Source organism: Pygocentrus nattereri, chromosome 1 (assembly GCF_015220715.1).
Source record: "Pygocentrus nattereri isolate fPygNat1 chromosome 1, fPygNat1.pri, whole genome shotgun sequence".
NCBI lineage: Eukaryota > Metazoa > Chordata > Actinopteri > Characiformes > Serrasalmidae > Pygocentrus > Pygocentrus nattereri.
Genome location: NC_051211.1, coordinates 11,043,211 through 11,065,583, shown reverse-complemented (window position 1 = coordinate 11,065,583; position 22,373 = coordinate 11,043,211). Strand labels below are relative to the sequence as shown.

The 22,373-nt window shown below is 40.4% G+C and overlaps 1 protein-coding gene across 2 annotated transcripts; it reads left to right on the top strand.

The window, feature by feature from the left end:
• The first annotated feature begins 661 nt into the window (after nucleotides 1-661).
• Nucleotides 662-20,797, top strand: angptl6 (angiopoietin-like 6). 2 transcript variants are annotated; one of them, XM_017701486.2, is made up of 8 exons: nucleotides 662-700; nucleotides 1,255-1,418; nucleotides 7,566-8,070; nucleotides 9,920-10,057; nucleotides 10,171-10,360; nucleotides 16,305-16,498; nucleotides 18,524-18,794; nucleotides 19,632-20,797. In XM_017701486.2, the coding sequence occupies exons 3-8, from the start codon at nucleotides 7,609-7,611 to the stop codon at nucleotides 19,814-19,816; spliced, it is 1,440 nt and encodes a 479-aa protein (XP_017556975.1). In that variant the 5' UTR covers nucleotides 662-700; nucleotides 1,255-1,418; nucleotides 7,566-7,608; the 3' UTR covers nucleotides 19,817-20,797. The 2 variants fall into 2 exon arrangements, with proteins under 2 accessions (XP_017556975.1, XP_017556974.1); XM_017701485.2 differs by lacking the exons at nucleotides 662-700; nucleotides 1,255-1,418 and adding an exon at nucleotides 3,507-3,756.
• The last annotated feature ends 1,576 nt before the right edge of the window (nucleotides 20,798-22,373 follow it).

Below are 22,373 nucleotides of genomic sequence, written 5' to 3'. Positions count from 1 at the left end.
TCGTGGCCGCGCATTAGGATCTCGTTCTGATGCTTTACTAAGTCGTGGCCACGCATTATTTTTTATTTAAACAGGATTTATTTAATTTATTTATTTTATTTAAACAGTTCTCTCGGGGGACAGGGTAACAGACCACGCGCGGGAAAGGTGAGGAAAATGAGTGACAGGAAAAGCAGTAAGTGGACCCATTTTAATGTCATAGGCAGTTCAAAGGCAGAGTACGGAGCCCTGCTGGGGACATCCTGTAGAAATAAAAGTAATGGGTGGCCACAACTTAGTAAAGCGTCAGAACGAGACCTAATGCGTGGCCATGACTTAGTAAGCCATGATCTCGTACCCACGCCTTACTTACTAGGCCAGGCATTATTTTTATTCCTATAGGATGTCACCAGCGGGGCTCCGTAGCCCTGTGTGTGTAGTGTAGACTGTGCAAAGTTCAAATTTCATATCAAGCAGGCTCCACGAACAAGCTGCACGGCCATATGCGAACTGTTCATCAATGCAATTAGAAGAGAAAAGACAAGCAAGGGAATATAAATAAAACCATAGAAATAATAAACATTTGATATAATGTATGTTTTTACATTAGTAATTCCATCCATCCATCCATTTTCTAAGCTGCTTCTCCCTCAGTGTCACGGGGGGTGCTGGAGCCTACCCCAGCAGTCATCGGGCGGAAGGCAGGATACACCCCGGACAGGTACATTAGTAATTAATTTTACACATAACTTGGTAGGAAGTTCATTTAAGCAACAAAAAACCTGAGGAGCCACTTGGGAGCCAAAAGAATCAGCTCTCTAAAAAGAGCCGGAATTGTGTCTAATAGAGTGGACAGTGAGTGGACACAGTGTTTAAAAACTTTTAAAAAGCCCACCTATACAGTAAGTGGAGCTGATAAAATGGACAATGAGTGTAGAAACAAGGAGGTAGTCATAATGTGATGCCAGATCAGTGTAATTCAAGTGGTAGGTGTCATGATTGGCCCCTCCCATTATCCTTATGCTTGTGTTTTGGTCTTCCATGTGCTTTTGTTAACGTGTCAATGTCTTTCGTTTATCTTCCCAGTCCGGCCCCCTTGTTTTCAGACTCCGCCCCTGATTGTTACCACCTGTGTCCTGTTATTCCTTGTCATCCCTGTTGTATTTAAGCCCTGTGTTTTTCCTAGCTGTTTGTTGGTCTTTGTATTGTTTGTACGGTTTAAAGTGTTTGATGTATATTGTCCGTTGTGTTTGTCCTGTGTTTTCTTTACGTTAGGTCTGCCCACTGTTCTCTTCATCTTGGCTCATTTGACCTTGGACTGTTAAGACCATGACCCTGGATTTGCTCTGGCTAAATCTCGCTTGTCTTCACACATGTATCCGCCTCCTCATCGCTCCACAACGTTGCAGTAGGAAAAAGCTTGAAAACCAAAAACCTTGGTAAACAGAACAGCAAACGATCAGCTCGATTCAGACCGACAGAATAAGAACTGCATTTGTTATAATGTTTTCTTAACCACACATAAACTTGATTTGTAATGCGAATCCAATTCAGTCAAAGAGAAATGAAGAGAAAACATGTTTATAGCACTGACACTATTCATGATAAAGGTTTCTCCAGTGCTCAGAGTTGCTTTTAGCTTATTCAGTAAATCACCAAAGTCTAAATACATCCTGGAGTTTATTAGGGATGGTCAGCCCGAGATATGTGAAGCAATAATGAGCTGAGATTGTAATATTAAGAAAAAGTTCTGTCTTAGAATTTTCGGCATAAATACCATATTTTGAGAACTTATATTCCAAGTCAGATACTTTAAGATTAAGATGTTTTAACCTTTTAGATGGCTTGCATTAGAAAAAAACAGATGTTTTAATGATTCTATGTCTTCAGTACAAAAAGTGTGTGCATTAAAATCCATATTAAATCTGTGTTTTAAGAATTCAGTGCATGGATAAACGTTGTTGATCATTTTAAAATGTACTTCCTCGGCTTTGGGTAAGATGGAGAAAGGAAGAAATATTATCTTTGAATTTTATCTGACTCCACTTTTTTACAGTCTAACTCTAAGTACCTCTTACTGGCTGAGGAAGGAAAATATGCTTATCCACAGAAACTGTAACCAGAAATAGACAAGCTGATGAACTTTGGCACTACAAAAGAGTACTACTGTGCATTAAAGTGAAATTAGACTGATTTTTCAATTGAGTGAGTCACTTTTCTGAAATTGCTGCGTATTTAAATCATTATGATGTAAATATACAAAGTCAGGGAGTAGTTTGGTGTGAAATTCTCCATTTTAAGGAAATTTACAGAGTCAGAGTTGTTGACAGTGGTGGTGATGGGAGCCAGACGTCTGAAGAGTTTAATGTCTGTCAAAGTGAACCTCACAGAAAGTCACTACAAGAAATGGTTATGATATATTTATTTAGGATATATTTGTTATGATATTTTTATATATACAGGGTGATTAGAAAAGATTCATCCAAGTTCACAGCGCCATATTTTTACAACTCTGAGGCGCCTTGGAACCAATCACACACCAATTGAAAGAGGGAGTCATTGAGTTTCTTACTGTCAGTACGGCAGTGAACCTGCAACAGTTCAGAGCATTTGTCATTGGGACCAACAGTTCCAAGGAAAAGGCCACCGGCATCACCGGATCTCAAGCAGTGAGGCTTTTTTGTGGGGGTAGGTTAAGGATTCTGTTTATGAGCCACAGAACTCAACAGAACTGGATGATCTCTGAAATTGGACTGAAAGAGCTGTGTAAATATATATATAGATATATAGTTAAATAAATTCATGGCGGAGAGGCATTATGAGGCAAAATGGTGCTATTTTACTTTGTGAGAATAAGCTTTTTGGGTAAAATACTCTTTAGTCTGTAGTACCTGTACCTGAGGGGTCTTTCACACAGCAGAATTTCTCAGTTAGCCAGATAACTTCAGCCCAAAGACGAGGAGTGTCTTACAGGAATATCCCTCAGTTCGTTTCCAGTTTAACAGGCTTGACTTTGGGCTTAAGTTATCTGGCTAAACTGAGAAATCCTGCTTTGTGACCTTAACTGACCTTAACTGCCTTGTTGACCATAATAAATTTAATGTCACTAACTAAAGATTATAGAGAAATAGTAAGTATTATTAGATTTGCATTAGTAAAATAAGTAAAGTAAGCCCAAAAAACTAAGTTGAGTGCACTTATTATGTTTAACAGTATAAGTGTACGTACATTGCAGTCTATGTTAGTCAAGTCAAACAGTTAGTCGTGGGCAGGCAGTCACTGCTGACTGAACACTCCAAGTCTTCTGATGAACTCGTCTTAATGGAGAAGGTGGAGACAGAGTGGAGGTCAGGGCTGTTTGGTGGCTGAGAAGAGGGAGGAGGTGTTATTAGGCTGCTTTGTAATTACTCGCCTCTTTGTTTTGAGTTCGAGGCAGCGGCTGATCTGGCTACTTTAAAATCACACTGTCAGGGTGACGCTGCCTCCCATCCTGCTCTGCACTCGTGAAGCTCTCTGAACAGGGCAGGAGTAGAGAAGCTCTCTGACTGTAGAGGAAACAAGAAGACCATCCTAACTGATGCGCTGATTCAGCTGCTTGTGTTTTATTCCTTTAATTCTTCATTTTGAAACGAAGGGTCCTTTGTTTCTTGGCTATGCTTGAAGCTGCAGTTTGAACATAGAGAGCGCAGACTGACCAAACTCTGCTTAATCTGTGATTGACCTTCTCATTGGACACCAACAGGGATACAGGGATATTCTGGCTTTCCTCATATGGTGGTGAGACAATCTGGCATTTTCCTGAAAATGTTAGTGCACAATTTAGTTTATTTGCTAAAATAATACATAAAAATGTGTCATACCTTTTGTGCAGGCCACATTATGTTTTTCACATTAATATTTTAGTATTTCACATGATTTTTCCCTTTATATTTATTTTTACAGACTGCATGTTAAGTGTGTGAAGTGTGTTGTCTGTACAGGAGGTTTTTTTTAACTTATTTCCACTTAGAAAATCAACAAAATATGCACAAACATTTGTATATGACTGTATATATATATACACACCTGTTTCTCATTCTCGAAGCTACAGAATAATTCATAGTAATTACTGAAAATAAGTCTTAAGGGCAACAACTGGATAATAAGTGTGCTGTTTGAAGCAAATCTATGTGGAAGCTTTCAATTTGGAAGTGTATTGACTTTGACCCATGGAATGGGGGGGAGTGTTGGCTCGGGCTGCTGTTTTGTTGACCATGGTTTTGCTCATGTTGACTTGCTAATTAAGCCAGCAATAAGCTTAGGCCTCCCAGAGTTAACTAGGAACATCTGGCATGCATCACTGTGACAGAACCTTTGGGCTACAATCAGAAAGACTGTGTTTTTGCTAGTTGTGCACTTTTTTCAATGGCAGTCATATAAATGAAACACCAATAATTAGTACCCAGTTAGTATTTGGGTATAATGTATTATGTTGCCACTTATAATAATCTATCACTTGTATAAAGCTATGCTGTCTGCTGTACAGTGCTACATATAAAGTATATTTCAGTTTATATATAATTTGCCAAGTTAAAAAGATACTGCATCTAAAATCAGAAGTATAACTGGAGACGAGAAAAATTATGATGCATCTTGAAGGTGGGAGTGATCTTTGGAGGAACTGAAGGACACTGGGACAGAGAATTGAGCACTGTTTGAAATCTAGCTGGATAATGAAGAAGGAAGCCAGATAGCTAACGTTACTACTATGAAGTCAAACATCACGTCTGTATTTATTAGCTTTTATGCTGGCAGTCGGGATTTCTTGATTGCAGTGATCGCATAGCATAATTGAGTAATGCCAACATTGAAGCTGAAGGATATAATGCTACACACACACACACACACACACACACACACACACACACACACACACACACACACATATATATATATATATATATATATATATATATATATATATATATACACTGCTCAAAAAAATAAAGGGAACACTCAAATAACGCATCCTAGATCTGAATGAATGAAATATTCTCATTGAATACTTTGTTCTGTACAAAGTTGAATGTGCTGACAACAAGATCACACAAAAATCATCAATGGAAATCAAATTTATTAATCAATGGAGGCCTGGATTTGGACTAACACACAAAATTAAAGTGGAAAAACACACGACAGGCTGATCCAACTTTGATGTAATGTCCTTAAAACAAGTCAAAATGAGGCTCCGTATTGTGTGTGCCCTCCACGTGCCTGTATGACCTCCCTACAATGCCTGGGCATGCTCCTGATGAGGTGGCGGATGGTCTCCTGAGGGATCTCCTCCCAGACCTGGACTAAAGCATCCGCCAACTCCTGGACAGTCTGTGGTGCAACGTGGCGTTGGTGGATGGAGCAAGACATGATATCCCAGATGTGCTCAATCAGATTCAGGTCTGGGGAATGGGCGGGCCAGTCCATAGCTTCAATGCCTTCATCTTGCAGGAACTGCTGACACACTTCAGCCACATGAGGTCTAGCATTGTCCTGCATTAGGAGGAACCCAGGGCCAACCGCACCAGCATATGGTCTCACAAGGGGTCTGAGGATCTCATCTCGGTACCTAATGGCAGTCAGGCTACCTCTGGCGAGCACATAGAGGGCTGTGCGGCCCTCCAAAGAAATGCCACCCCACATCATTACTGACCCACTGCCAAACTGGTCATGCTGAAGGATGTTGCAGGCAGCAGATCACTCTCCACGGCATCTCTAGACTCTGTCACGTCTGTCACATGTGCTCAAGAGCACAGGGCGCCAGTGGCGAATTTGCCAATCCTTGTGTTCTCTGGCAAATGCCAAGAGTCCTACATGATGTTGAGCTGTGAGCACAACCCCCATCTGTGGACGTCGGACCCTCATACCATCCTCATGGAGTCGGTTTCTAACCGTTTGTGCAGACACATGCACATTTGTGGCCTGCTGGAAGTCATTTTGCAGGGCTCTGGCAGTTCTCCTCCTGTTCCTCCTTGCACAAAGGCGGAAGTAGCGGTCCTGCTGCTGGGTTGTTGCCCTCCTACGGCCTCCTCCACGTCTCCTGGTGTACTGGCCTGTCTCCTGGTAGCGCCTCCAGCCGCTGGACACTAGGCTGACAGACACAGCAAACCGTCTTGCCACAGCTCGCATTGATGTGCCATCCTGGATGAGCTGCACTACCTGAGCCACTTGTGTGGGTTGTAAAGTCCGTCTCATGCTACCACGAGTGTGAAAGTACCACCAACATTCAAAAGTGACTAAAACATCAGCCAGAAAGCAGAAAGGTACTGAGAAGTGGTCTGTGGTCCCCACCTGCAGAACCACTCCTTTATTGAGTGTGTCTTGCTAATTGCCAATAATTTCCACCTGTTGTCTATTCCATTTGCACAACAGCAGTGAAATTGATTGGACACCTTAAGTGGACAGTTTGATTTCACAGAAGTTTGGAGTTATTTACTTGGAGTTATATTGTGTTGTTTAAGTGTTCCCTTTATTTTTTTGAGCAGTGTATAATGACAATATAAGTGTGAAGTACAGTCAAACAGCTAGTCATGGATAGGCTGCCACTGCTGCACTGCTGACAGAGCACTCCAAGGCCCGATCTCATTTCACCCCCTGCGCCTACCACTTAGCCCTTACATCTCCATTTTGCATGTTAGGGGTAGGGTGTCCTGATTTTTGCTGAAACAGGGAGGTAGGGCAAAGTGTTAGGGCTACATGACTCTCCAAATTGAGGTTTTTCAGAGGCTCACTCCAAACAGAATGTTATGAAAATATAAAGAAAGCCACCAAATAAACATAAATTTTTTCCCTCTTAAGAATTTTCGATAACCAGCTAAATTTCTCATTCCTACAGAGCCCCCGCTGGTGACATGTATAAATAAAAATAATGCGTGGTCTTATTAACGCGTGGGAACGAGACCCTAATGTGTGGAACAAGATTGGGAACGAGATTGCAGCTTACTAAGTCATGGCCACACATTAGGATCTCATTCCCACACTTTACTAAGTCGTGGCCACGACTTCTCATTCCCACGCATTATTTTTATTTATACAGGATGTCACCAGCAGGGCTCCGTACGTTCCACTGTTTAAGGTGTAACAGGAAAATTCAAACAAGAAGCTGGTGAATAACTGACTTCAGCTTAATATCACTGAAGAATTAGGAGTGGGTGATAATAAATAATTGTCGCACCCCATTTTGAAGGCATTTGGTTCCCTAAATATAACTAAAGCCCAGCAGAGAGTAGCTGAACTTTACCCTTCTCTACTATCACTGCAGACTGGCAGGGTCGCCTACAGAGCACCACTAAAAGCTGTTAATGAAGTAATGTTCATTTTTATTTGAGGGTCCCATTTCGTAGGGGGAGATTTCAACCACTACCCCTAGTAACTGGGCAAAGTGATACTCAAAAACGGCGTAGGAGTAAAAATAAGAAATGGGCTTAGACCAAGTTTATCTTCTGATAAACTCGTTTAATGGTGAAGGTGGAGACAATGTGGAGGTCAGGCCTGTTTGGGACAGAATGTGACATAACATGACAAATATTTTGAATATGTGTCTCTCTCTTCAGAGAGGCCTACAGTAGATGAAAAGAGCAACCACTGGACACACCGATGGAGACCCAGATGTCCTGTGCTTTATTGCTGCTAGTAGGGTTGGTGATGTTGGGTGCAGAGAGTCGTGACAGCTCCAAAAGTGAGGGTGCTCAGAAACGTCCATCACGCTCATCTGAGCAGAAAGCAGGACGCTGTTCCTACACCTTCATCGTTCCCCAGCAGAAGCTGAAGGGGGCGCTGTGCGTGAGCACGGAGACAGCCCGAGCCAACAGCTCAGAGACAGCCGCCCTGAGAGCTTTGCTTGATCGGCAGCAACAGCAGCTGGAGATCCTGCGCAGGCGGCTTGAGCAGGAGGGGGCGCTGGCAAGCGAGGTCAGCGTGCTGCGCCGAGAGAGTAGCAGCATGAATGCCCGCATCACCCAACTGTACGCCCAGCTGCTGCATGAGATCATCCAAAAGCAGGACCAAGCACTGGAGCAGCAACGTCTGGAGAACCAGCTCCTGAACGCAACCTCACAGGTAGTGCTAAATTTGCAAAAGAGTGTAGAAAAAAGCCTAGTATGGAAGGAGCGCTTGTTATTTGGTCATATCTGAAATTGGGCTGTCATTGTTATATTATTAGTATAATCTAGTGATTATGTTATTTTAGCAATTAATTAATTAAACGAGAAAGGCCAAACAATAAAACTGGACTTAACTGAACAATAACAAACCATGCAACCTTTCAAAAATTTCTGACTACTTTACTGTAAAAATATAAACCTTTCCACAGATTTAATGAATAACTGAAACACTATGATATGTGAAAATATCATCAATAACAAAGTGTATTTCCTGAAGAAAATGCAGAGTGATTGCTAGGATGTTACTAGGGTATTTTAGCTGGCTCCTAAGGTATTGCTAAGTGGTTGCTATGGTATCCCAGGTGGTTACTACAGTGTTGCTACATTGTTGCAATTTTACCACACATGCTTAATAGAGTTTTGCTAATGAACTTGTATCATCATAATATAAATTAGGTACACTAACTTTGTCCCCCATTTATTCCTTTAAGAAAAAACTGTTGTTATTTAACAATGATTGTACGAAAAACATTGGTGGTTGCAATGGTATCCCAGGTGGTTGTTATCTCAAGTGGCCTCTGTGGTATCCTACATGGTTACCCGAATGTTGCTAGGTTCTTGCAAGGGTATTTCAAGTGGTTGCAAAAGTGTTTGCTTTGGTATCCCGAGTGGATGTTACAGTATCCCAGCCGCTAGGGTGTTGCTAGATGGTTCCTATGATATCCTAGATGGTTGCTAATGTGTTGCTAGACAGTTGCTAGGGTATTGCTATGGCATCTCATGTGGTCACTAAGGTGTTGGTACTTTATCATTTAATGATAATTGTCTGATGTCCAATCAAAAAGCTGTACACAAGCACACCATTCCCAATCAGACCAAACATTCTGGAGAGGGAAGAGTGTTGATATCTTGAGAACTTGGGGATGAGTCGGGATGAGTTAGTGAACAAATACCTCGCAAAAAAATACGACAAAGAAAAATAAGAATATAAATCGAACAACAACAGTGTTCATCACTAATCACTAATCATTTAAAACGTGGAGGTGTCGAGTCGGATTTCATGGGAGTTTCTGAATCACATATTTACATATTAACGTCACACGAAGTAGCTCAAAATAAAAACCTGTCTCTGTTTAGCCCTTAATTGCCAAACCAACATCATACTGATGCAGATATGTTGACAATAGTAGATAATTCAGTTACATGTACTCACAATTATCAGATTCATCCACAAGGGGAGAGCGCTGAAGCTGACATTACAAAATGTACTCATTGTGTGCAATTACACATTTCCACCAGAGAGGTCTCTAAATCCCCAAAACCTACATAGTGTAGCTTTACTATTTAGTTGGGTCTGAAAACATACATTTTGTTGTCCATCTAATAATTGATTTCAAAAGTCTTTGCTTTGCTGAATAAAGTATATTAGATTTGGGCTGAAGGTGAGAGCTGCATGAAGGGAGATCTCACAGAAGAGGGCTGGTGTCCACTGGGCTAGGATGTGTCCTAAACTACAGAAATGTGTGCCTGGAGGAGGAAGGTTCCATTATCATGCAGAAAAGCTATTATTACTAACAAGTCATAGGATGGAGAATAGTTTTGTTCCCCTGTACAGCTTTGTTTTCCTTGCTCTAGTATTGCTGATTAATCTCCAGATGGATAGAACAGCACAGTGTAGGTGGACGTCCAGGCCTAGAGTTGGGAAACGGTATTATAGAAGATACTAAATGGCCCATTCTAGATTTCATACACTTAACAGTACTTCCACCCTGGTCTCTGATCTCTTATCCTCCTTTGCTCCACAGGTGCTACAGCTAACCAATAACTATAGAGATTTGGAGAGGAAGTATGAGGCCCTTGCCACTCTGGTGAGCAACCAGAGTCAGCTGGTGATTCGCTTAGAGAAACACTGCCAGCTCAGTGATGCCATCAAAGCACAGCAGGTGAGAGCCATCTGACATCCATATGAACACATCAGTCTCAGTGGTATATCAAACAATATATGTGTTATATCATATATTATTAATCATATATACACTTATCATGACCCTGACAGGAAGCCGATCTGTCTGAAAGACCACAGAACAGCTCTGAGTCTAAACCTGCAGTCAGCAACATTCAAAGGGACCAGAGCGCCTCACTGCACAAGGAAGAAACACCACAGGAAGTTCAAGAGTTCTTTACTCCATCATCAGAGCTTCCCACAGATGCACCGTTCGTCAGTTTCCCTGTCACTAAGACTCCAGGTAGAGTTAAATCTACTTGAAATATTAAAATAATGGTTTGGCCAAACATGTTTGGTGTCAGAATTTTCCTTGTTTATTTTGCACTGGAGCTATGTGCCTAGCAAAGTTAACAAAAATGGGAGCTTATAGCAACCAATATGCATTATTACACATTATTACGCATTATTATGCGTTTCTTGACAGCAGTGATGTCACCTAAAAGGTAAGATTGTAGCCCTCAGGTTATTTTGGCCAATGTCCTCTTACAGATACTCAAATATCAAAATTAATCAGAAATTACATTCTTAATAAGTAGAATTTGCTAAAACTTTAATAATTACTATTACAAACATTGTGTACAATTATCTTCCACTTAATATTACCGCTCTCAATTCAGTTGTTATAGCCTCTAAATACTTTACATCCCTCCCCAGCCCATTTTTATACATCATTTATTCTAAAATTGGGGGACAGTTTAAGGCTACCCTGCATAAAAACCAGCATAGTGAATCATAGTGGTCACTAGCAAAACCAGCATATGTTGCGTTTTGGATGCTGGTATGCTGGTCAGAAGCAATGGAAGTTGATATGCTGATCACCACCAAAACCAGGATATGTTATGTATTGATGCTGGTATTCTTGTGAACCAACATAAACCAGAACTAGACCAGAACTAGACCACTATGAACCAGCATAGACCAGCTTAGACCAGCATAAAATGCTTGCAGGTCTTTGTTGTTTTTTTTTTTTTTTTTTTTTGTAGCAGGCCATAAATTAATCTGGAATTTTCTTACCTCAGCCTCACTTCGGATTTAAAGATGAAATGAGCATAAAGTGTCAGAAGCTACGTCTATTTGTGATTCTTTAAGGAGACACTCTGGCCAAAATGAAACATGTAAACTTGCCCACTCACATCCTACAGTGGTGCTACAGTGGTCTCTAAAGTGAGATTTTCCGATTTAAAGACTAGGAAAAACCCTTTCTGATGATGTATCTTGAAGTTGGGAGGAATGTGTGAAACCCTACAAATGCTTTGGGGTGGATTTTGGGGGGCAAGCTGTTTGAAGTGTGTTTATTTTAGCGAGCTAGCTGCCAAATGCACCAGCTAACATCACTGCTAGGAAACGTCTACGTATCTTGTTGCAGTTAACAGAGAGAATATATCACTCAATACAACAGAAATGACTGATCAGTTGAAGAAGACAACAAGCTACAAGCTAAAGTTATAGCAGGGGCGTCCCTCGCTATTTTTAACAAACTCCTGAACACAGAGCTCTTCAGGGAGCACTTGCTCTAATCGCCTCTTGCAAATCTAACCACTACCAACCTCATCTCCTTCTTGCCCTCCTTCCCTTCTCTACCCCGCTATTACCCTTTGGCCTCCTTTAAGGCCTGACTATGTTTGTTCTTTGTACCACATTATTTGTAAGTCGCTTTGGATAAAAGCGTCTGCTAAGTGTAAATGTGTAAAGTTAGCACGGTAGCTACCTGACTATCTAGATACCTCAGTTTGGCTTCTTTGCTTTGGCTGAAAGGGAGAAAACTGGCTTTGAGGTACAAAGTACACTGATGCCAGCTTGGTTGTATTTATTAGTAGATCAGTGGTTAGCAGTTAAGATTGGTGGACGCCACAGGGATACAACCTGCAATGCTGTCTGACATGAACAAATAACATGCTGAACTCAGTTTGAGGAAAGTTGCTTTAGGCATTCAGTTTGCATGATGCTAATAGGCAGGTCTTTTACTCATTAGCTTCATAAGCCTCACAGCATCGGTGCACAAATGGAGTTGCTAACAGTAATTAATCCCCACGTCTCTTGCTTTTGTCTGAATAGGAATCCTTTAAAAAGTCCAATCCAACAATTCCCCCAAACCGAAAGACTTTACGTTTGATTTGGGCTATAAACATTACTGCGTATGCAGAGTCTATGCTCTTCTTGTGCTCTGTGGAAGCTCTTTGTGTCAGTGACATTTAACCCACAGAATGATTAAACAGAGCTTGACCAGAGGCAGCTGTGTCCAGCACTCACATATACACATGGAAAATGTAATCACCACTCTCCTTAAATGTATACTTCATGTAATCATTCAGCCAAGACATGAAATGTAAACAAATGCCTTAAGTTTTGCTTTGGAGCTACGACAGCAACAAGTCATAGAAGCTTATTAGCGTTGTGCAAATCGCCTGCCTAAATAATTACACACTTGCCATAAATTGCCTAGAGTTCTCATGTAGACCTGCTTAAAGAGACGTACAAGGGTACTCGTGCTTGGTTCACTATTCAAGGTGCCAATGTTTGAGTACTGAAATCATTTTTTGGGTATCCATCATGGGAAAACAGAAAATGTACAGGCCAATGATTATTTAAATCCCAGTCAAACTAGCTATTTAACACTCATTATTCATTTCTTCAGGAGATATTTCTGAGGAGATTAGATAAAAGATAACCCACTTGCAAACAGGAGAAAAGTCAAAGGAAAATACGGGAGTTCAAACAACAGATATAGAGAAAATGGGAGTCCTTACGTCCATGCAAGGCGCGGTAGACCACCAAAATTGTCCTCTTTCATCTATGAGAGAGATGAGATCTCACACTGTGAGAAGGCAACTCAGCGCCATGGGTCTAAAAGGATGTGTAGCTGTCAAGAAACTCTTACTGAGAAAAGGAAATAGACACAAAAGAAGAACATTAACAAATCAAATAACGAAGCTGCTGATGTTCTCAAAACAATAGATTGGCCACCCCAGAGTCCAGACCTGTCCAGACTGTGTTTGGGATTACTTGGTTTGAGTAAGACAGAAAATGTAACCAACCTCTAAGACTGCACTTTGGAGGTGTGGAAAAACCTCCCTGCAGATTTCTTTGAGAAACTGAAAGTGAATCTCCTGAAAATACTGAAAATGTTGTTATTATGTGTAGTCGTTGAGGTTTCAGTTAAATACATGTTTTCTGCTGAAAAATGAAAAACTTGTGCAGTGCCTTGCAAGAGTATTCAACCCCCTATGGCAAAAGTATACCCTTACCTAGAGAATCAGAGTCACTTTGATATTTTGTGCTGTCATATTTAAATTTAAAATATTTACCCTGAAAATTTATTAATTTAAAATGATATTGTTTTATTATGTAAGAAAGTACTATGTGACAAATATGGCTAACTGATAAATACTGTTTGCATAAGTAATCTTATGTGCTGTGGAAGTCCCAAGTTTACAAAGATGAAAGATATTGCCTAAATGAGGGCGCAATTGGCCTCTACCTGTGAATTATTAAAAGAAGGTTCAACTGTTCTGGACCCCTGTAATTCACAACATGAAGGAAAGCTGTGAATATTGGGACCAAAGACCATCCTGAGGCATTCAGAGATGAAGTTATATACAGTCCTATTTCCAAACATTTGGGGATGCTGTGCAAAATGTAAATAAAAAATGCAATGATTTACAAGCCATTTAAACCCTGTATTCAGTTGAAAATGGTACAAAAACAAGTATCAAATGTTTAAATTGAGAAATTATATTGCTTTTTGAAAAAATTATGCCCATTTTGAATTTTATTGTAGCAATACGTTTCATAAAAGTTAGTATGGGGCAATAAAAGACTGGTAAAGTGGTATAAAGCAACGAAAGAAAATTTTACCTCAAAAAGACTTGATTTCTGACACCGTATGACATTCTGTTATTTATTAAAATGGACAGAAGCACACTGCATAGCTAAAACAGTAGACGCAGCCATCTTCAAGTCTGAATGTGGTCCATATTTTTGTAGATAACTGCATGTAATAGAGTGTAAGAATCCACAAGTGTGTCTTGGCTGTTTGTCTACATTTGGGAAATTGTGTAATTGTGATTTTCTGCTGAATCAGGAACGTTCTGCAGAATAGTGAAGTTGAGAAACTTCCACATGTCTTTTTCTTTCCTCTTGTCTTTTTCTATCTATTATTCTGTGTGTGTGCACATGTTGAAGGTAATGGATGATGCTTGATATGTGTCTTGTGGGCTTTGTGGGAGAACAGCGCTGGACATTCCTTTGTAGAGAACCGATAAGCATAAGGTTTCGTGTATGCAGTGCATGACCTTGTTGGGGGTTTGATAAACAGACCAGAATTCCAACAGCATCCCTTGTAATCTGCTTGGCTCCTCCACACCATCTACTCATTAGAGAGTTCCCTCGCAGTCCGTCAGTAACACTCACTAAGTGTACGTACTCATTATCAGCACATACCAGCCAACAACTTAGAAAAACAAATTCCAGCCGTCAATGTATGGATGGTCAGTCCATGGCAGTCAAGTTGCTAAGCACTGTGGGACTCAGGGATAAAATATGCAAAGTGAGTTTGAGGGTGCAGAGTTTGTAGCATCTGTAGCAGTTGTGCTAACAGGACATTTATTATTACTCAAAAATAAATTGATTTACAAAAGTTTCATTTTTTTTTCAGTACTGACAATTGGACATACACTATATATTCGCTCGTCTGCCTTCACACACATTTGAACTTGAGTGTAAGGCTTGGATTCAGCTACTCATTCTTCATCTAAAGGGTTTAATATGATGTCAACCCACCCTTTGCAGCTATAACAGCTTCAACTCTTCTGGGAAGACTTTCCACAAGGTTTAGGAGTGTGTTTATGGGAATTTTTGACCATTCTTCCAGATGCGCATTTGTGAGGTCTGACACCGATGTTGAATGTGAACGACTGGCTTGCAGTCTCCACTCTAACTTGCTTATCCATGTCTTTATGGACCTTGCTTTGTGCAATGGTGTGCAGTCATGTTTGAACAGGAAGGGGCCGTCCCCAAACTGTTTCCACAAAGCTGAGAGCATGAAATAGTCCAAAATCTCTTCATGTGCTGAAGCATTAAGAGTTCCTTTCACTGGAACTGAGGGGCCAAGCCCAACTCCTGAAAAACAATCCCACACCATAATCCCCCCTCCACCAAACTTGGCACAATGCAGTCAAGTACCATTCATGTGCCGACCTCCAAACCCAGACTTGTCCATCGGAGTGCCAGACAGAGAAGTGAGATTCGTCACTCCAGAGAACACATCTCCACTGCTCTAGAGTCCAGTGGCGGCGCTTTACACCACTGCATTCAATGCTTTGCATTGCGCTTGGTGATGTAAGGCTTGGATGCAGCTGCTTGGCCATGGAAACCCATTCCATGAAGCGCTTTAGTATTCAACTGGCAACGCAGTGACATGCATATAAGTGCATCATTTCTCTTTCCACATGTTTTTAAAATGCGCAGTCATGTTTAGTCTATGTTCATTTATCCATCTAAGACAGCTAAGGCTGGTCTTACACAGTGAAACTTTCATGTGACTTTAGTTGCTTTAAACCTACATGAAACAACACAAAACATTCCACACTTTATTTTCAATATTTAGACTGACTTGTGTCATGAATAATGTGCACACACACACACACACACACATCTTCTAAGCCGCTTCTCCTTCTGGGTTACGGGGGGCGCTGGAGCCTATCCCAGCTGTCATGGGGCGGAAGGCAAGATACCCCCTGGACAGGTCGCCAGTCCATCGCAGGGCAACGAATAATGTAATTTAATGTAATAGTTGAATTTAAATGCAATTTTGAATGCATATAGACCGATCAGGCATAAGATTATGACCACCTCTTTGTTTCTACACTAATTGTCCATTTTATTGGCTCCTTTTACTATATCCACTACCCAAACAGTACCTGCTCTGTGAGGGTCCATGGGGGTCCTGACCACTGAAGAACAGGGTAAAAGGGGGCTAACAAACTATCAGAGAAACAGATGGACTACAGTCTATAATTATAGAACTACAAAGGGCACCTATATAGTAGGTGGAGCTGATAAAAAGTGGTGGGTCTGCACAGAACTCCACCCCTACTCTCATCTAAGACAGAGAAAGGGGCTGGGATGAAGGAGATATAGCTCTGTCGTCACCCCAGAAACCTCACTGAATGTGTCTCCCTCTGCAGGTCCATGGCGGGACTGCCAGCACGTTCTGGACTCTGGGGAAAGCACAAGTGGAATCTACCTACTGCGCCCACGCCAGTCCAACCGCCTGCTACAGGCATGGTGCGAGCACGGACGAGCACAAGGCGGCTGGACCGTCATCCAGAGGAGGCAGGATGGCTCTGTCAATTTCTTCAGGAACTGGGAGCAGTATAAGGTCAGCTTCCCTCAACCTCTTTCTCCATCAGTTTTTAGGTGTTGCATCTGAATAAGTCGAGGGGCATGAATTGCGCAATATACTGATGTATAACAAGTGACGTATACGTTATGATGCTTTTTAATATCAGGAGATATTTCTGAGGAGATTAGATGTAATATAATCCACTTATACACAGTCAGAAATAAAGGTGTGAAACTGTCACTGGGGCAGTTTCCCTCTTGTCACTAGGATGGTATCCTCAGGGGTACATCTCAGTACCAGAACTGTACCATAAAATAATATTTTCTGTTTTGTTGACTCCACACACCCCGTCTCATCTCCAGGCTTTTTATTTTATTGTTCTGTTTTAAAACATTAGGTTATGAAAATGTACAAATATGTTCTTTTCACCTGGAAAAACACATGTAAGGTACATAATTGGACCTTAAAACCACTGCTGTAACTTTGATTGAACATTTACATTGTTTGTACCTTAAAGAACGAAAAACGTACCTGCACAGAACCTTTATTTCCAACAATGTATAATGAAGGAGAAAGTCAAAGTGCAAAAACAGGAGTTTCCAAAACTGTTCAAAAATGATGAGACACAGAGAAAATGGAACTCCAAACAACCCAACCAACAAAACTGTCCCTGTCAGATAATCAGCATGTAAAGCATCTCTGAGAGGGAGGAGCTGCTTCAGATCTGAAAACATCCACCGGTGTTTCTGTCCATCTTTCCACTGTGATTTAACAGAAAATCTTAGAGTCACTTGTTTTTTTTATTGATTTTGTTTATAGGAGGCTCCAGCACCCCCCCCGCAACCCTGAGGGAGGAGCGGCTTAGAATGTGTGTGTGTGCATGTGTGTGTGTGTGTGAGAGATTTTCTTTATAGGACCAAACAAACATTGCTGAATCAAATAGCCCCATGCAAACTGCATGCTTTAATCACCGCTCATTCCTAAAACCATGTCACATTAAATAATCTATATAAAATAATGAATTTGCTCATGTGGTTTCTGGCACTGCATGAAAATCACAACCCAAAATGGTTTGAGGCAGTTGTGATCGTTAAGGCATGCAGTTTGGATGATGCTAATTGGTGGGCTATAAGCTTCCATTACTTGATAGCTACATTATGTTTAGAGGTTCATTACAATACTTTGGACAACAATCATGTCTTAGCTGATTCACTGCATTTGGAGTAAGATGAAAAATTAGATTTTTGGTCAAACTATTGTTTGTAACTCCATGCTGTGATGCAGCCACATGAAAGGTGTTAGTAAATACATACGTAGCACATTCATTCCTTGCAAGGCTAAACTTTTTTGTGTGCGAACATTTTAAATGAGTGAGTTTTGTTATTCAAGGTCAGATAAAAAGGGGACCAGAATAAAAATGTTTCTGAACCATCATAGCACTGTCCTTTAAGAGCCTTCCTGGAAATCCAAGGGGCAGAGCTCATGGGAAGGAACCTCAGGAGGAGCAGGAAGGAGAGATAAGATCGCGGTGCAAGAAAGAGGAAAGTTTGGTGTGTTTTGTGAGAACTTCAGAAATTAACAAACAGAAGCCACCAGCTTTTCCTCGTAAGGCCTACTTATGAACATGGTATGTTCACAAAAGGATCTAAAAGACTGGAAGAAGCTTGGAGATAGGCCTGTCATTGCTGGTGAGATCCAGCTGGTTTATGTTTTTTGACAATGCATTGTTAAGGACTTGAATTATTGATTTAATTTTTTTAAATTATTTTTCTGGATTTTGAAAAAACTGGGAGAATATTGTTCAAATTTGATGGTGTGATGGTCCGTTTGCTCTTTATAAATTGTGTTTATCAGATACATTTAAATATATATTTTTGGGTGGCTGGTTTAACGGGGTTTGTTTTGGGTTTTTTGTGTACATGGGTTTTTGTGTTTGTACTACATTAGCTCTTAATCATAAGCAGTGTATCGTTGGACTATACATGTAAACCCTAAACTTATAATAAGTCAAGGTGACTGTTACAATGCACAGTGTGATATCATTTGTTTTCCTCCCCACAGCAAGGCTTTGGGAATCTGGATGGTGAGTATTGGCTGGGTCTGGAGCACCTGTACTGGCTGACATCTCAGGCCTCATACAAGCTAAGAGTGGTCATGGAGGACTGGCAGGGGCGGCAGGTGTTTGCCGAGTATGACAACTTTCGTGTGGAGCCCGAGAGCGACTGGTACCGTCTGAGGCTGGGAAGTTACCAAGGCAATGCCGGAGACTCCCTTTCATGGCATAGCAACAAAGCTTTCACCACTCTCGACCGTGACAAGGATGCCTACTCAGGTAGCCCCTTGTTAGTTCAGTTTATGTAGATCCCTTAGACTTAAAGTCTCAGGGAACACAGAGTAAAATATGAATACATATTTGAATGGTACTAAAATGGAGTGCTGCGAACATCCAGTAAAGTCTGAATAAAAATAAAGATATAAATATGATAAAATACTGCTTATACCTGGTTGATTAGACCTGAGACCTAATATGATCCTAATATTGTACCCACTTCTGCATGCATGACTGCCATACTGTCCAACACTCCCAGCTAGTTATGCTTCCAAGGTTAGCTTTTGCTTGGTTGTTAGCTTTTGCTTGGCAAGTGTCTCTGACTCAAACAAAGCAAACAGGAAAAGCATATTTTTGATAAAGTTTGCAGGTGCAGTAGGCCACATCAGCTTCATGACTGCTGAGGGTGATGCTTATGTAAGCATTATTCAAGATTAGGACTGCCCAGTATAGCCCCAGCAAAGGGGAGAATTTTGCTGAAATGCATCAGCCAATTATTGAAACAAAAAGACACTATAAATAAATAATGACAGTTTACTATTTACATACATTTATATTTTTAGCTTGCCACAACTTATATAAATTGTGAACAAACTATTGGTTTACATTTATAACAATTCAATCTACACTGTTTAAGCTATTTTTAGAATAACAATTTGGGACAAGTGATTTTGAATGGTTGTGTATATAAATCGATATTGCAATTATCTTTATTACACTCTTACAGTTATATTTACAATCTGGTAATGTAAGTCAAATGTCTAATAGCTCTTGACCTCTATGGGTTATTTCTTTTCTGTAACAGTGTGACGCTGTTCTGTGTTCTGTGTCTTTGCATAGGTAACTGTGCTCACTACCAGAAGGGTGGCTGGTGGTACCACATGTGTGCCCACTCTAACCTCAATGGGGTGTGGTATAGAGGGGGTCATTACCGAAGCCGATATCAGGATGGAGTCTACTGGGCTGAGTTCCACGGAGGCTCATACTCCCTGAAGAAGGTTGCCATGATGGTTAAACCTATTTAACAAGATCATGTGCCCAGAGATGGGCAAAGATCTTTTGACGAAAAGCAGACTGGACATCCAGATACAGGACACGGAAATAAGAGTTTAAAAGGCTTCACAAAACTGGGCTCTGTATAATTTAAAGATTCATTTTTTTATCTAAAAGTAGTTGCAAACTTTAGTGTAAATCATACAGTACTTTGAAAGTCAGTGACCACCCTTCATTATAAACTTGCATAAGGAAGGAGAAGGTCAAATGAAAATAAGTCACTAAAACAGGAGTTTCCAAAACTGGAGTTCAAAGAACTATTAAAAGTTGTAGAGTAAACGGGACGTACATCAATGTGCAAGACGTGGTAGGCCATGAGAACTGTCCCCAGCAGATAAACAGTACTTAAAGCTTTCATCTTGGAGAGAGAGGAGAAAATCAAGCTCCACTCTTGCTTCATTCTTCTGCTGTGAGGAGGCAACTCAGAAATCTGGGTCTGAAAGGATGTGTAGCTGTTCAAGAAGCCCTCACTGAGAAAAGGAGAAATAAAAGGAAAACGTTTGAAAATCAAACAAAGACGAATATGACAAGTTCAACCAAATTCTAAGACTGAACTTTGGAGCTGTGGAAAAATATCCCTACAGATTTCTTTGAAAAACTGAAATGAGTCTCCTGAAAAGAATGGACGTTGTCATGAAGGCAAAGACACACTAATCACTGAAAAAGTGGATATTATATGTAGTTTTGAGGATTCTGTGTAATTTCCCATTGACACTGATAAATGAAAAATGCTTAAATGTTGTTTTACTCGACTATTGAAATTTTATATCTTTGGATGACTGTCTTTTGAATTAGACGACTGATGCATTGCAGTTTAATGTCTCATTAATACTGATATTATTAAATGATGTTATATGGTAACTTTTGCTTTACTGAAATGCATTTTGTGTTTTATTTGTTCCACAATATTTCTAAAAAACATCATCTAATCTGTCTAAAACTTCTCTAATATAGAACCGTATAATATTTATTTCTTATTTGTAAAGATTTGTCTGCTTGTTATAAAACATATAGTTTTTTTATGCTCAATAAATGATGCTTTCATGAATGGGAGGGCGGTGTATGCTTGACTGATTTTGAGAATGAATACATTTTGCACCAAACCAGAGAGCGCTTAAGGAGAATGTGAGACCATCTGTAAAATAGTTGAAGCTGAAGCTTTGCTGCTAAATAACACATACACACATTGTGTAACTCCACCTCACAATGTGCCAGTCAGCATCCAGAATACTTAGAATGTTCCTCTATGCAGTGATTGCTTCTGCATTCTGTATCAGTAATAATGCACCCTAATTTAAGCATTACTGTCACGTTTGGCCCCTCCCAGTCATCCATGTGCTTTTGTATTGGTTTTGGTCTTGTCCATGTGCTTTTGTTTCGCTTACTCCCCGGTCCTGTCACCTTGATTCCAGACCCTGCCCTTGATTGTTTTCACCTCCTACCCTCTTGTTAGCCACCTGTGTTTTGTTACCTGTCCCTGTGTTTAAGCCCTGTGTTTTCCCTAGTCTCTCGCTGGTCTTTGTTTGAAGTGTTTGATATTGTTTGGTGTTTGTTTCTTCCAGCCTCCATTGTGTTTATCCTGTGTTCCTTGTCATGTCTGTCTCCCGATCTATCCATTTTGGCTCCCTGACCCTGGAACGTCTTGACCCTGAAAATTGATTTGCCCCCAATAAATCTCGCTTCTCTAGGCATATGCGTCCACCTCATCATCGCTCCCTGGTGTTACAATTAAAAACAATAGTGTGCAAAATGACTGAGAAAATGAGGTAACATTACTTATTATTAAGTGATACAATTATGCACTTGAAATCTGCATAAAGAAAGATCTTTAGATTTTGTACATATAAATACGAGCAGCAAAACATGCAGTCATAAGCATAAATTAAGATATGTAGAAAAAATATGCAGACCCTGCATTTCAAAAAATCTAAGTGTAAAGGTTGCATAAAAATAAATGACATTGAGGAAAGCAGTTCTGAAAAAAACACACAAGCTAAAAATATTATCCTGCAAATTGCAAAATTGCACCTGGTGTCATTATAGTCATATGCAAACGTTTGGGGGCCACCAATGAAGTGAAATGTTCTGTGTGGTGAAAATAATATTCAGCAGCTACTAGTAGTCCAGTATTAACTGTAGTTATCATAAAATACTTGGTTTGTTTGTTTGACGTTATGGTAATGTTACATCATATTTTTGCAAGCATAAATGTGCTTACAGCTGAGATATATGGCTTTGGACAATTGGACAACTCAGGTGCCTCAGGTGACTTTTATACAGAAGTGCATTTCTAAGTGGAGTGATATATATATATATATATATATATATATATATATATATATATGTATATGTATCTCAGAGCCAGTAATTGCTACATAGTCCCCCCTTTAAAGGTCAGCCCATCCCCTGCAACCTACCAGTTTAAGCCAATTTCCCACCCCTCAATGGCAAGCACCCCTGTCCTCCCCCAGGGCCACACCCCTACTGCCATAGCTCCTCTGTTATATGGTAGAGCTCCCCACAGCGAAC